This window comes from Squalius cephalus, assembly GCF_949319135.1.
Source record: "Squalius cephalus genome assembly, chromosome: 7".
Taxonomy (NCBI): domain Eukaryota; kingdom Metazoa; phylum Chordata; class Actinopteri; order Cypriniformes; family Leuciscidae; genus Squalius; species Squalius cephalus.
This window is the reverse complement of record NC_137128.1, coordinates 43,205,266-43,222,312: the sequence shown is the minus strand read 5'-3', so window position 1 is coordinate 43,222,312 and position 17,047 is coordinate 43,205,266. Positions and strand designations below refer to the sequence as shown.

The window sequence follows — 17,047 nt, the reverse complement described above, 5'->3', positions numbered from 1 at the left end:
TTTTAAAGAACAGATTCTCTCTCAATTACTCACTCACTGGTTGTGGGGACTTTATAATTTTATACTGAACAAACTGTATATTATTCTATCCCCTTACTCTAACCCTACAGAGAACTTTCTGCATTTTTACATTTTCAAAACACTTCACTTCAAAAACACTTACATTTTCAAAAATTCCCCATTTAGTCAAAATGTACTGGTACCTTTGTGGGAGACAAAAATAATGAGTCCCCATGAGTAAAAACACACACACACACACACACACACACTTGACAAATATCCTATATATAGGGTATAATGTAGTTGCCTAAATCATGCATATACATATAGGCCTACACATATTATAGCCTACAAATATACATAGCCTGCCTTGTCCTGGAAAGACAATTCAACCTAACAGTTAAAATCAACCTTAATCCGTCCCTGCCCTGAATTAATGCTAGTGTGGTTTTATTGTGTTCATAACACATACAAAAATATGATATTACAGTTTTAATTTGGACAAAGTTGTGAGGTGAAACCAACATACATAACCACAGCTAGAGAAAACAGACATTTATGCAATTGGACTCACTTTAGGGTTGCAAAATACAGACCCCAAGATAATTCATTAAATGATAATAAAATCAATTCACTTGACTTGCATGAAATAAACAGTTTGAGGTGTAGCTAATTCTGCTCACGCGGGGAGGAGCTCCAGATAAATAACAGTGTCAGTGTGTGAGAGCTCCAGCACAGCAGCAGATGGGAGTCAGAGCTTAGCTTGCGTAATGATCACCAAAGTCAAATGTTAGACTGGTAACTGAGCCCAGCAGAGGGTGAACCAAGAGCACAATGCTGGAGATTAGAAAAACACAAATGCATCAGAAAAGAAGGCCATCAGCAGCTGTGTGTGTCCTCTTTCATTCAGCTCTCACTGCATCTCCTGCCAACTCAACTGACCATTTATATCATATTCGGATTGGTCAAACGCACTATACAATGTTCGTGCAGTGACCTCTAAAGTGGTAAAAGATCACTGTGCTAGTTTCACATCACTGACTCCATAGTCTCTTCCCTTGTGAAAAAGTAGTGCACTAGCATACTTTGAAAACACACCTTTTTTTTTTCTTCTTTTTAATTTTTTTTTAAATAAAATTTTCATTTTTTTGACAATAAACATGCCAGAATGAGAACATGAAAACACGGATGAAATCAACTGCACCAACCAATCCCTCCCTCCCCACCCACCCACCCCACGGTCTCTTTACAAAGGGGGTACATAATGGATAGATAAGTCAACAGAAAATCAGCCACAGGAATGATAAAAAAAAAAAAAAGTGGGATAAAGTGTTAAGATATTCACTCTGAGTCCTGATCATTGCTTTGCACAATATACTTGGAGACCTTCTCATCAGCTATAAAACACACAATTTTTTAGACTCTTAATTGCATGTTATTTACAATTAAATATAAAATTATTATTGTTTAATTAATGCTTTTAGTTTAACATAAGAATGCTTTTTGACCCATTTAAGTATGCAATTTCACAATTACTTCTATTGTGTTTGAAATATGTTTAAAGTGCACTGCCGTATGGACTGACAAGCGTTTATGATAAAGTAAAATATAGGTAAATTCTGGATAATTGGGACATTTTTTCCCTCAGTCATCTGAGAGGCAACAAGTGTCCAAATTTAGCTGAATTCACCTGTATTTTACTTATAGGCCAATTCAAGTAATTTGGGACGCTTTGTGCCACTGAGACGTCTGTGAAAGAAATATCCCAATTATCCTGAATTTACCTACTTTAATGCAATTTCTACTGAAACTTGTTTTTGAATATATTTGTAATGAAGTTGCAATTTAGTACATTTAAAGCATGACAACATATTATTAAAACAATGATTTATGATGTACTTTAAAATAAAACTTTTAATGTGACTGTTACAAAGTGTGTAAAAAGTTGCTGTACATTAAGTACAATCAACTTCGATGTTTAAGTCATATCAACTTAAATTACATTAAACTGACTTTAAAAAATGAGTTGAGTCTTGTATAACTTATTTTGATGAGTTAAAGCAATGAAAAACATGTTGTCATAACTTATTAATCATAATCTTTTTAGTGTACACACTCTTAAGTGGCCTTTTATTTCATTAATATATTATCTGCAAGAGTTTTTTTTTTTAATTGTACACTTAAGTACACAGTAAGTACACATTCAATACATTTAAGTGCACTTATTTTCACAAGGTAAATATAGTCAAATAAATTAAACTCATTGCGATATTTCATGTCTACTAAGCATTTGTGCAATAAGCTGGATGATATTAAGTATCAATGTAATAAGTTGGATAATGTACATCGTAAATCAATCCCAACAGGACACAAGAAACCTAATTCCTAAAATAAAGAGGGTTCTTTGCTGAATCATACCATTATCACATCATAATGAGGACATAAGTATAATCTGCTACACCATTAAGCTTGTTAAACCCATGTGAAGCTTAAAGATCTTTGAAGAATAAAGGTGAATGTTAAGGTTCTTGAGAAACGACCTGTACTGTCACTGCAGGGCAAAACTCTGAACATCAGTGTGTTTCAACATGCTGAAGTATGCCAGATGAGCAGAAATCACTGTACATGTAGACACATGTTAAATATTTACCACGGTATTTGTCTTGCTCGATAATGCATTACCAGGGTGAAATATTACATATTTCTAGAGTAAAATCCACAAAGGCATTTAAAGAGATAGTTCACCCAAAAATGAAAGTTCTGTCATCATTTACTCGCCCTCAAGTTGTTCCAAACCTTGTATGAGTTTCTTTCTTCTGCTGAACACAACAGAAGATATTTGGAAGAATATGAGTAACCATACAGTTGATGGACACTACTGACTTCCATAGTATGCCAATAGGGCCCATGCATCAACTGTTGGGTTACCGACATTCTTCAAAATATATATAATCCCTTAAGGAAAAAACTGCAAAATGTGATTTATGGTCAGGCATAATACATTCTTCACATGTAAACCTCATCCTTTATCAAATTCAAGTACTTGATCTTTAAGCATACAGAAAATGAAGATGTGTACCTGTACAGAAGTCACAATCATGATGCAGTCTTCAGAGTGATTGCTTAAAGGGGTGGTATAATGCCCTTTTCACAAGATGTAAAATAAGTCTCTGATGTCCCCAGAGATTGTGTGTGTAAAGTTTCAGCTCAAAATACCCCTCATATATTTTTATATAGCATGTTAAAGTTGTCACTTTTTGAGGGTGAGCAAAAACACACCGTTTTGTGTCTGTTCCTTTAAATGCAAATGAGCTGCTGCTCCCGGCTCAGGGGGCGGAGCTTCAAGAGCTTGCATTCACACAGACATGCACTGAAAATTTCAAAAGCTTTTAGCATTTTATGTTCAAACTGGAGTCAGACAATCATGGAGAGACTCAAGAAGAAGTGACAACATGTAGAAGCAACAGGACGTTTCTGAATGGTTAGTTGATGAATTTATGAAGCTTATGTGTAGTTATCTTCTAGTCATTGATTGGCATATTCTGTCTTGATAATCTATAAATCGTGTTCAGGGGGCGGGGTTTATGTAAATTCTAAGGTTGGTGATGTCACTAACCCGGGAGGAATGTGGTGTAGTCTCTACCAGCCGTTTGTTGTAGTCCTTAAAAAGCAGTTTCTTTAAAAGCAAATATCTCCCTTTGCTTTGAACTTTGAGTGTTGTAACTTTGCAGATGTTGTTTATGCTCAAACAGCAACATTACACACTAACTAAAGTTAGAAAAATGAAATCATAATCAACCACCCCTTTAAAAGCATGATTTGAGATGTTGTCCTCTTTGTAGCACAAACATCGCAGGAGAAGTTTAATAGTTTGGGTTTAGAGCAATAATAATAATAATAATAATGATGATGCTTAACAAACACCAGTAATAATCTATTACAGCACTTACACTGACAGAAAACAGTTTTAAATAATTAAGATTTTTTTCTTTCTGTTTTTCTCTCATGCTCACCAAGGCTGCATATATTTGATCAAAAATAGTTATATTATGAAATATTATTTTAATTTAAAATAGCTTTTCTATATGAATATATAGTAAAGTGTAATTTATTCCTGTGATCAAAGCTGAATTTTCAGCATCATTACTCCAGAAATCCTTCAGAAATCATTAAAATATGATGATTTGCTGCTCAATTTATGATTATTATGAATGTTGAAAACAGTTGTGCTGCTTCATATTCTTTATCAAAATCGTGATACACTTGCATTCAAATGTTTGGAGTAAGATTACATTTTTTTTATAATAATTAAACTGATCACAAGCGACAGTAAATACATTTATCATGTTACAAAAATATTTCTATTTCAATTAAATGCTGTTCTTTTGAACTTTCCGTTCATCAAAGAGTCCTGAATTATTTTCATCATGATTACCTTCATTTATATGGTAGTAATTCTGCAGAAAGTCTAACTTGTCCACACCCTTCGGTTGCCCTTTTCTGGTCTTGCCGGATCAGGCCGAAAGGATCAGCTGTTGCCGTGGTGATCAAGGTGGTTTCCTGGTGGTTGTCCAGGAATTTTCTTTGACCCGACACTGATGAAATGTTCCAGCTTCAGCAAACAGTACATCTACACACTCACACACATACACACTCACACTCATTCTTGTACATCTATCTTTATGGGGACATTCATTGACACAATGCAATCTCTAGCCGCTTACCCTAACCTTACCTATCACAACTAAGTGCCTAACCCGACCCCTGACCCTAAACCGACCCTTAACCTCATTATAACCTTATCCCTAAAACCAAGTCTTGACCCTCAAACAGGCCTTTAAAGGCTCTCAGAAAGTGAGGACCGGCCAAAATGTCCTCACTTTACTCTCTTTGTCCTCAATCCAATGGTCTAAAACTCAAACTGGTCCTCACAAAGATAGTTGTACAAGTACACACACACACACACACACACACACGAATGAAATTACAGCCTTCTTGGGGTTGTAAGGCTGTAACGAATGAAGTTACAGCCTTACAACAGTTAATAAGGAATATTAATCAGAAAACAAATATTACAAACAACATTATAAATAACCAACTCAATATCAACCCCCAATTTACACGAAAAAAACAAAACAAAAACAAAAACACATTAATGAGTAGTTGAAGTGTAACGCATCCATCGACATTTTAGGATAAAAGTTGTATGAATGTTTATGGGAAAATGTATATCCTAGACCTACTATGTCATCATGCCTTTTATTTTTCCCAATTTTAATCACCTTTTGCCTTCACTAGTTTATAATAATTGTTTAATGATAATTAATAATGATAATAAATAACACAATTCTGTTTAAAATAGTTTAGATAGAGTGCAGCATGTCAACTACCCAAATGTAAACAGGATTATAATAAACAGTGATGCAGCAAGACATTCTCAGCATACCGACAATAACACAATAACACAATAACACAATGCAAGGATGCAGGACGGGTTCTTTACAGTGTGACTCACTCGGGACAGTGTTGGCACTGGATTCCTCAGGACAGCATGGCAGAATGTTTCTATGGTCATGAGACGCAAGGAGAACTGAGAGAAACTGAGAGAAAAAGTCAATGACAGCGAGTCTATCTGGAAGTAAATCACACCTGCATGTTGCCATCATTTCAGAAGCTCTTTCTGCCACATTATGATTTGGTAAATCATAATTATGACATAAAATGTCCTAACTGTGACTCGAGCCATTGACCTCACTTTTTATTAGTACATCATAATTTTGCATTTGTCATGATTTATTTTTTTATCTCATTTATGACTATCTTATAATTTTTTACTTATTACTAGTATAAATTTTGACCATTAATTTCAACTTTTGCAGTAATGTCATTATTATTACTGATTTGTCACAATTATGACTAATTTTTGACTTGTCATAATTTTGACTTTAATCATAATTAAGAAAAAAATGCTTTGCTAGATCATAATTTTGACAAAATGTTATATTCATGACCAAAAGTAAAAAACAAAAAAACAAAAACCTGATACTAAGTTATAATTATGCAAAGTCACTGACAAAAATTGACTTCAATTGATCTCATAGTTAATTTTTTTATGAATGTCAATTGATTTTTATCTCAATTATGGTTTAGTATCTCACAATTTCAACTTGTGCCATAATTATTACTGTCTTAGTTTTGTGCCATATTAGTACTGTCAAAATCATGACTGTTTCTCGTCTTTGACTTATCCTATAAAGAAAAAAATGCTTTGGCAGATCATAACAAAACGTTATATTTATGAAAAAAAGTCAAAACGAGATACTAAATCATTATTATGCAGTCACTGACAAAAATGCCTTCATCTTATAATTTAAACAAATTTTTACTCATAATTTTGATTGTCAATTGATTTTTATCTCAATTATTTTATCTCTTATTATTTGTGTCAATTTTGACCATTCATTTCGACTTGCAATAATGCAATAATGTCATAATTATTAGTCATAGTTGTGATTTTTGCCATAATTATGACTTTTTATCTCAGTTTCGACTTCTCGTCATAATTTCGACTTATCTTAGTATTTCATAATTTTGAATTTTTATGACAATTAAAATAGATTTTTCTAGACTTTCATTCCCCATTACTTATTACTGAGAATTTGCCAACGTTATCCTACTTGTCATTGTATTTGCGGCTTACATCGTTTTTTAAATACATCAAGATATGTGGTTTAAACACCACATATCACGTATATACACTTAACCAAGCATCTGCTTTTTTGAAGCAAACCACCATTTATTGGTCTCGAGATGCTGAAGACAAAGGCGTAAGAAGAATTGAGAGCAAACTAATAGATGGCGCTTTAAAACAGTCACAGAGCTGGTTCTTATCATCTTCAGATATGAGAAACATTTCAGATGTCATTTCAGTCTTGACAGCATAAATCAGCCGTGTTGAGCCCGAGTCTCAACACACACATACCCAGAAGCGTTAGAGCTCAGAGTCAACAACAGAGTGTGTATAAGCTCGGTCACATGGAGGAGGCCTGACCTATTTTTTACAGTGTTGCATGAACGCTTTATAAGGCAGGACCCTTTCGCTGCCTTCCGCCTCTCCCTTCAGCCCAGTAATGTCACATCCAGTCTAGATTCAACTGTAAAATGGGATAATAATTCAACACACTTCTTTTTTTTTTAAGAAAACAAAAAACTCCTATTTTATTCCAAAGAAAAGCTGGAAAACAGCAAATAGAAAAATGTATACAGTCATCATAACAAAACATTATCTACCGTGTGGATCTCTATAGCGAGTCAAAATGCAGTAGTGTGTGTCACGTGCAAGTAAATCAATCCCAAACCACGTTAATATGAAAGCTGTTTATCATAACATACACTATAGAGTGGGAGATTGTGTTTCTTCAGAGGAAAACGCTAGATTTCACCTGCAAAAACATACAGTTGTGGTTTACGATTCTGGGGGACGTGGTCAAACTGACCTTATTTCAAACATCACGTTAACCGAGATAACAGTCCATGTAAGGTCACTCATGAAGCTTTAAGTATTGCTAAGGAGTCCTCGGAAACGACCCGACGGCACTGAGCGGTATCATGATGGGTCGCATTGTGACAGCAGCCTCAAGTGAAGCGAAATGCCACAGTAATGAAGACTGCTTCCTGTCATACTACAAGACCGGAGCACTGAAGCCAATAAAAGTGCAGCATTAGATGGTCTGAGGACATCACTTCCTGTTTTCATCATCCTCTGCTGCCTGGGATTCTGGGAACAGAACAAATCTCTGCGCAGATGGCCATCCGGACGAGTGAAAGTCACATTCGGAACATTCCAGTGTCGTATCCTCACTTCCCTTAGCATTAAACAATGATTCATCGCTTCTAGTTACTGACAAAAGGAAGTCAAGGACCGCTTTCCTGTTCCTGTTCCTAAAGAGAAGCCCTGATTTTCACCTACAGTCACTCAAAATTTAAATTCGGTCATTATTCACTCACCCTCATCATGTCGTTCCAAACCAGCATGATTTTATATCATGGAACAGAAAGGGAGGAATTTAGTAGAATAGTAGTAAATGTACAATGGACAATGAAAGAGTGAAACTAACTAATGAAAGTACCGTAGATTGTGACCATCACAGCTAAGCTCTAAAAAAGACAATAAATCACCATAAATGTAGTCCATATGACTTTTGAAGCTAAGATTTAAGTTTCAACTTTTTATTATGTCATAATTTTTTCAGATTTTAATTATGGCTCAACTGCAACCTTTTGTCATACTTTTAACTTATCTTATCATGATTTTGTGTCAATTTCAACTTTATCAACAGACCAAAATTGAAGTTATTTGTATCTTTCCCTCTGCCCTAGTTTTATTAATGCAGAAATACAAATGAGAATTGAGAGCTGCAACATAGTATGAAAAATGTACATAACTAAAATTGTGGTGAAAAAGTCCAAATTTACATGAGATAAAAAGTCTAAATTATGACAAGGCATAATTGCCAAAAAAAAAAAACTGACTTATCTTATCATTTAGACTTTGTCATCCTTTCAACTTTTTATCTCATAATTATGACCATGTATGTCAATTTTCGACTTTTTATCAACAGTGCAAATTTTAAGTTGTTGTTTGTATCTTTCCCTCTGCCTTAAGTTTGGGTATGAGGAAACTCAAATGTGAATTAAGAGCATAATGAAACATTTATGAATAACAACTAAAAATTGTGCTGTTTTCCTCATACAAAGCTACTGTATGGCTTCAAAAGACTTGGAATATTGTGCACAAGTCATATGGACTATATTTATGATGATTTTGTCCTTTTTAGTGCTTAACAGCCACGGTCATCATTGAATTTCATTGCATGGAAAAGAGCAGCTTAAAAAGCATTCAAAATATCTCCTTTGGAACGACACGAGGATGAGTAAATGATGACAGAATCGTCATTTTGGGTGAATTATTTCACTTTTGAAAACAAGGACCTCTACAGAGGATGAGATTTGTAGTGTACATCATTGCTTTTTTTTAGTATTGTAAATCTTTATAAATACTTTGGTCAGTTTACATTTTATCCTCAAATCTTAAATCTATTATTTGAAGAGTTTGAAGCAGAAAACAAATATTGCAGTTCCCACAGTGATGCAAAGAAGCATTAAAGTCCAGCGAGAACATTCTTCATATGCACATCAATACAGCGTCAGACTCATTACAGGCCCACTGTGTTTTCGTTCGCACCAGGGTTGGTTTCGATCACGCTCCGGGAAAAAAATCAAACGCGCACTCCGAACACAAATCAAACTCTGAAAGATCTGCTCGAGCCTTCAATGTGTGATTGAAAATGAAGCACTAAAGTAGTCGTCTGAGTTAAGCCCTGAGTGTGTGTGTGTGATGAGTGTGTGTGGCCTCAGAGCGTCTGCACCAGCACCGGGAAGAGCAGAGACAGGTGTTCGGCTCCGCGGATGGGCAGTTTGTTTGTGGTGTAGTAATGAATGACTTCAGGGATGGAGTCGAACGGAGGACTGTTCTCTCCCAGGATGAACTTCCCATCACGAGACTGCGAGAACTTCATGTGCATGAACCCGTGACAGCTCCTGCAGAGAGGCCGAGACAGAGAGACAAAGCCATTGAGTTTGCATGTTATTTTTCCATGGCATGCAATGCAACGGTAGAAATGTGTCAGCTGGTAGAGATTACGCTGTACTGTTTACACAATGATATGCTGAACGTCATGTACAAGTGAAATAGTGTTGTTGTTGTGAGTGTGACCTAAAACTACTGAAAATCATTTTAATTAGATGAAATAAAGCTGAAATAAAAGACAATGTAAATATTAGAAGTTTGCCTGCCTTGGCAACTAAGTGAAATACAATTATTCAAAATAAAACTTGAATAAGATTTAAGTTACATAGAAATACAAAACAAAAATGAAAAAAAAAAAAAGCACATAAAATGACTAAAACTTAAGATAAAAATTTAAAAAATAAACGGCAATTCAAAATATTAATACTATAAAAGTATATAAATAATATTAAAATAACCCTGAAGTGAAAGCAATAAAGAAATGTGGAAATATGCATTGCAAAAAAGAAAACATCCCAAAAAAAGGGAAAATAATTAAATGAGATGAAGCGAATTTCATTTGTAAAGTATTAAATTCACCGGACCATTCATAAAAAGGTCATTGCAACATGAATACATTTTATACACTTATTATTTTAAGGTGACAGTTACATTGTACTTCCTCAAATAATTACTGAGTAATATTAGCTAATTAACCACATCTACTTACTATAGAGTTACGGTTAGGGTTAGGTACTTGTAATTATGCATAATTTACTGTTATTACCGTAGTACGGACATGTGGTAACGTGTAACTATGTCACCTTAAAATAAAGTTGTTGTTTTTTTTAGCAAAAAACAACAACATAAAAAAACGATATGGTGATCTATATCATTTAAAAAACTTAAAATGTTACATAAAAAAAATCTTACATAAAAGATGCACACCATGATGTAAGATTTTGGTAATTCTGCTCACACCAATACCCACAGCCATGCTTTTTAGTGGGCACTACATTATTAATAGCATGCTTAACACATTCACACACACACAAAACACCTCAAACCTGAATAAATTACACATTCAACCAGAATAACTAGATGTAACTCCCCTCCAGCAGGAAAATATCAAGGTAGTTACAGAAGAAAAAAAACCCAGATGGCTGCTAGGGGATTGCTATGTGGTTGCTAAGGTGTTCAGGCTGGTTGCTAGGTGGTTGCTTACTGGCCTAAGTCCAAACAAAACCAGCCTCAGATATTCTGGTTTCTAGTTGAGTCTGGGCCTTCCTTCAATGAACATCTTGGATTACATTGTCAAAATATAAATCAGAAAATTGTCATAAAATCTTAATATCAAATGTTTCACTTAGATTGTTTATGTGGATTTTCATAAACCTGTAAATATTAATGGTGGTCATGTGTTTTGTGTACACAGAAACACTAAAGACTCTGGCCTTAATAACCACATAAACATTTGGCAAAGACGCAGAAACATGAACCTAGTTTAGCAGGAACAATTTGAGCTATTTATAGAGACAAATGACTCCAACTGTTTCATGAAACAAAAGCGAATATGGGACACGTACTTCAGTTATTATACCTCTGAAAACAATCACAATAGACAGTACAAAACAGTGGACATTTTAATGGACAATTATACCACACTAAAAGAGAGACACAGAAAACAGCAGTCATTTCATTTGCAGCAGAACGGGATATGAAAATCAGAAGAACAGCACTGCGTACTTCAGAAGAAATGAGTCCACTTTAACTGAAATGATGTCACTGAATCAGTTTATTGGGTTCTTACAGTGAGTTTACCTGAGAGAGAGCGAATAGTCGTTTCGGATGGTCTGGCTTTTCCTCACCAGATAACTGCACTCCTTACAGAGCGTGAGCAGAGATTCGGCTTCTGAGCGTGTCAATGCACCATGGTACCACCTAACACACACACACACAGGTCACTACTAGGGTTTTCATGATACAATATATTCAGCAGAAGATACAAAATACCTGGAACATTTCACGATACTCATAACTTCTGTTATTTGAAAATGCAGAGAGATTGAATACAATTTATTTGACCAAATTAGAATACACACACTATTGTTTTTTTGTTGACATAAAAAACAAAACAAGGGTAATGAATGGAGATAGATAGATAGATAGATAGATAGATAGATAGATAGATAGATAGATAGATAGATAGATAGATAGATAGATAGATAGATAGATAGATAGATAGATAGATAGATAGATAGATAGATAGATAGATAGATAGATAGATAGATAGATAGATAGATAGATAGACAGACAGACAGACAGACAGACAGACAGACAGACAGACAGACAGACAGACAGACAGACAGACAGACAGATAGATAGATAGATAGATAGAATGACAGACAGAAAGAATAGATAGATGGATAGATAGATAGATAGATAGATAGATAGATAGATAGATAGATAGATAGATAGATAGATAGATAGATAGATAGATAGATAGATAGATAGATAGATAGATAGATAGATAGATAGATAGATAGATAGATAGATAGACAGACAGACAGACAGACAGACAGACAGACAGACAGACAGACAGACAGACAGACAGACAGATAGACTGATAGAACGAAAGATAGACAGCCAGATAGAATGACAGACAGACAGAAAGAATAGATAGAGAGATAGATAGATAGACAGATAGACAGACAGACAGACGGACAGACAGACAGACAGACAGACAGACAGATAGATAGATAGAATGACAGACAGAAAGAATAGATAGATGGATAGATGGATAGATAGATAGATAGATAGATAGATAGATAGATAGATAGATATAGACAGACAAGAACGATAGATACAACGATAGACAGAACGATATATGGATAGATAGATAGATAGATAGACAGATACAGACAGACAGACAGACAGACAGAACGATAGATAGAACGATAGATCTCAGATTTGCAGATGTGAATACCTACACCTGTTTCTCCAGGGCCAGTGTGGGGTCCACCCTCTCACCCAGGATGCAGTGGGAGTTGCTGGTCTTGCTCAGGCTGGTGGCTCTGCTGGACGCTGGACTGATTCTGGACACTCCGGCTTTCCTCAGGGAATCATCACAGGGCAGAGTACACTGATCCCAGTCTCCCGCTTCAAACGTCACTACAAACATTACAAACACACTACAGGTTAGCTTTAAGGTCTGTACCTTTTTTTATATAATTTTGAAAGAAACCTCTTTCTGATGATCAAAACCATTAATATTATTGCAATTTAAAATAAGTGTTTTCTATTTTAATATATTATAAAATGTAATTTATTCCTGTGATGCAAAGCTGAATTTTCAGCATCATTACTGAGTTGTAATCATAAATATGAATGCATTAAATTATATAGTAAACATCTTGAAATTACATCTTTTTATGACAATAAAGCATAACTCCCCTACTTTTTTGCATGTATAAAAATTCACGTTTATTATATTTTATAGTGAAGGGGGTGGATTGGAATCCACTGCTGCTTCAATGTATATGTAATGAGTGATTATAATCAAGGTATTAATCAATATTTTTCCTTCTAAATATCAAATGAGTTGAATTACTTCTCTGAAGATTTTTATTTTGTTATTGAAGTTACCAGTGTGATCACTGAAATGTTCTTTTCATGTATTCTTTAATGTCAGTATTTGATATTTCCAGAAATGAAATAGGGACTTGTTTTGTGTTTGAGAAAGGTCTTCAACATGTTAAAACACAGGGGTCATTGAAGTCTATAGTTTAAGGGACCATTTGTCAGTTAAAGCCTATATTTTTCATTTAGACTAAAGTGTCCTATCCTGAGAGACAGAACTTATCATCTTGATGTTTTGAGACGAGACTCCTGTTTATAGTTAGAGCCTGGCCATATCCAACCTTGGAAAAGATGTGTGTCGGTGTGTGTGTTAGTCTTCTAGCTTACAGGTTAAGGAACCACTGGCATTGTTGGAGATTGAGTGAGTTGTTGTTCGGGACATACTGGCACCCAGCAACCCAAATCCCCGACCTGGAAGGTCACGACGTGCCTAACTTCAGGGTCCGAGTGTCAGCTGCATAATCTATGGAGATATGCTTCAGTCTATCTGTATATGTGTGGAAAATTACTATGTTTATCAATTTCTTGGCCAATGAGAATCATTCAACCTGTGAGCAATGACGTAGCTTAGACCTTGGAAATGGTCTAACTGCTGTGATCTTTGTAACTGTAAGAGGGGCGGCCTACGAACTCCTGTGTGAGTCTTGAAGCTGACTTCTGCTGATGAAACTGCAAACTATCTTTAGTAAAACTTTTCTTCAATTTTTTAGAATTCTGACTCCGGGTCTTATTTCAACATCTTGTCCTTGGGTCCTAAACTGTTAACCCCTAACAATAGAGTATCAGACATAAGCATAAGTAGGGGTGTGCCGGTTTCAGAATTGGTGATGACGGTTATGACGTGAGTCAAATGTGACGGTTCGTAACATAACGTCGTGGGGGGGGGGGGGGGGGGGGGGGGTGGCGACGTTCGTCTGTTATAGGACAACTTAGTTTGAATAAACGGGCAGACACTGATTAGCTATTTGATCGCCTAAATTAAAAAAAATAAAATTAATATTTGTGTAGTGTTCAATGTTGTTATCGATAGAGATATGCGGATGGGGTATTATTTCATCTGCAACCACATCACAAAACTCATCATCCACACCAACGTTTTTTGACCAAATTTCAAAGCTGCACCCGCCCGCCATCCGCCGATTGTTTTGCGGTCTATGGACGATGCAATGCTCTGCTGATGCGAGCCGCAAGAAAGCCCTTGTCTGTTCTAGAAAGGATGCAGCAAAGATATTTAATGCTAATGTATGAGGCATAGGCCTACGCTGAGTTTCATTCATTTACGATGAGATGCGCTCTAGTTCACAATGCAATGCAAGTGAACGCGGCGCGCCGGCGCCTCCATGTCACGGTTATTATATTGTCATTTGCTTTTTATTTATTAAATACATGCAATTGGTTGATGAAACATTTATTAAAATTGATATACAATTTATACAAAACGAAATTCGCTTTAAAGAAAGGCTTTCTACAAAGAAAAACTTAATGAAGTGGTAAAAATCATGTCTGACGATTTACAAAACAAAACTTGCGTTGGTACTTGGCAAAGAATCAAATACAGTTGGAAATGACGTAGACCATTAATGACACAGACTGTTAACAATTGTTTTTAATTAGTGTTTAAACATTCTCTATGATAAAAAAATGTTTGTAAAAAATATTTTAATAACACGGTTTTGGCGGTTATAGAGATCTAATGACAGTGTTCAACTATAACCGTCGGTCTCACGGTTATATACTAACCGTCACACCCCTAAGCATAAGTCATGTCCATAGTACAAACAATGCAAGACGAGTTACAGATGCATTAACGTTAATACTTGCCGTGAGAGTCAAATCACTAACTGAGTATAGAATAAACATTAATAAGAGTGATAATAGTGAATCTTGCAAACAACACTATTTGCTCTTTGTCAGCACAGCTGTTCCTGCTGTGAGAGTTATTGTAGAGCAGCAGTGGAGGATTCCTGGTCCCTCTCTGCCATTATGAGAAGCTCTTGTCATGTTTGTGTGACAGACCGTGAGCAATCCATGAGCAACTGGCAATCTGATCAGAAGTGGTGAAATGACGATCTGAGTGTGTGTGTGTGTGTGTGTGTGTGTGTGTGACGCTGATCGTTCTGCACGACTGCTCCTCTCTGGTCTCCATCTATCGTGTGCCCCACATCCCTCTCCCCACAAGAAAATCCAACAGAATAGAAATCTTCCTTCCTCACATGCAAGATAAAAGACAGACTGTAATCTGTGCTTACCGATTAATCCGTTAATGCGTTAAATCACGGTTCAAAACCAACATGCCAATGGCCGGTGACTTGAGAATTTACTGGCCAAAAATATATATATTTTTAAATTGGCCACAAAACAGTATTTGCATTATTTAATTAAAAAACATACAGCTACTACTAAAACTAATACTTAGGCCAGAAGGATTTGGGAAATAAACAAGTAATAATAAAAATAGTTAAAAAATTATTTAATAGTCTATAATTAATAAATGTATTATTATTCAATTATGTACACAAAACTACACAAATCAATAAAGATATATTACTAATACTATAATTCTATCAAGTAAACAATCAATGCAACAGTAAATTGAGTATTTATAATTAATAATAATGTTTTATTATTTTATTATTATTCAATTATTATTATAATCATAATTATTTATTTATTTTTAAACTACACAAATCAAAGAAATATTACTACTGCAATAATACTATCAAGTAAACAATCAATGCAACAATAAATTGATTGCATTGATTGCAATAAATTGATTGTATTTATTATTATTTATAATAATATTTGTATTTAATATTTTATGTGTATTAATTATTTTTAAATTACACAAGTCACACAATAATAAACTGAGTATTTAATAATAATAATAATAATAATAATAATAATAATGTTATTGTATAGAACAACAGTAATTAAAAATTCCAATATTTATGGACATCTCAATTTATTTGCTTTCAAATGCTAAACCACAGAGGTTTTATTTTGGCAGAAAACTGTGCGAACTGTCACCGACCGACTCTGTTTCATATACTCGCATTTGCTACTTGGCGACTGATAATTTTGGACCCTGCTTGTAGAGTAGAAAACCACATTGTCAAAAGTATGAAAATACACTGTTGAGGAACAGAGCCCAGTGCTACATCTTACCAGCGAAGGCTTTGGAGATGTTCTCCTTCTTCCACTCCCAGGGCTGGTCGTACTCATCGGCGGGCCTCTCGTCGTCCTGGGGCAGATGGCTCTCTCTCTCGTCCTCTGCGGGGGCCTCCCGGGGCCGAAACCTGTCCTCATACGGACTGTCGTAGAGCTGCGGGCTGCTCCTGCCCCCATCTGAGCTGTGCTGGAGCTCTGCACAACATCAAACACAGTCATTAGCACCAGATGACTCGACGATATGGCGGTGTGTATTATGAGAGTGAATGAGGACTGGAATTGTCAAGCTTTGAAGAACATGCAAAAAGGACACATACCACAGACCAGACCACAAATTAAAGCGATAGTTCACCCAAAAATGAAAATTCTGTCAGTAATCACTCACCCTCATGTTGTTCCAACCCTGTAAGGCTTTCGTTCATCTTCAGAACACAAATGAAGATATTTTTGATGAAATCTGAGAGCTGTCTCACTCCTCCATAGGCTTCTCTCTAAGGGATCGAAACTTGCCGGCCCAGAAAAGTTATTAAAGACATCATTAAAATAGTCCAAGTGACTACAGTGGCTCAACCACAAGATTATCAAGTGACGAGAATACTTTTTGTGCGCAAAAAAACAACAAAAATAATGACTTTTATTCAACTATTCATTTTCGTCTGTGTTCGATCCCTT

The 17,047-nt window shown here is 35.4% G+C and overlaps 2 protein-coding genes across 4 annotated transcripts in view; one reads left to right on the top strand and one right to left on the bottom strand.

Moving 5' to 3' along the window:
• LOC307161903 (uncharacterized protein) overlaps positions 1-17,047 on the top strand; it is a 150,839-nt gene that overhangs the window by 5,821 nt on the left and 127,971 nt on the right. The window lies entirely within an intron of this gene.
• The window catches only part of shda (Src homology 2 domain containing transforming protein D, a), a gene marked incomplete at its 3' end in the record, with an annotated part of 15,553 nt that continues 5,702 nt past the window's right edge, over positions 7,197-17,047 (bottom strand). For 2 of the 3 annotated variants that reach the window (XM_079876841.1, XM_079876842.1), the window contains 4 exons: positions 16,373-16,570; positions 12,559-12,739; positions 11,390-11,509; positions 7,197-9,600 (listed from right to left, as the gene is read on the bottom strand). In XM_079876841.1, coding sequence (XP_079732967.1) covers positions 9,414-9,600; positions 11,390-11,509; positions 12,559-12,739; positions 16,373-16,570 — 686 coding nt within the window. Of the gene's footprint in view, positions 9,601-11,385; positions 11,510-12,558; positions 12,740-16,372; positions 16,571-17,047 lie in introns of those variants that run through there. The other variant, XM_079876843.1, reaches the window with a different exon arrangement.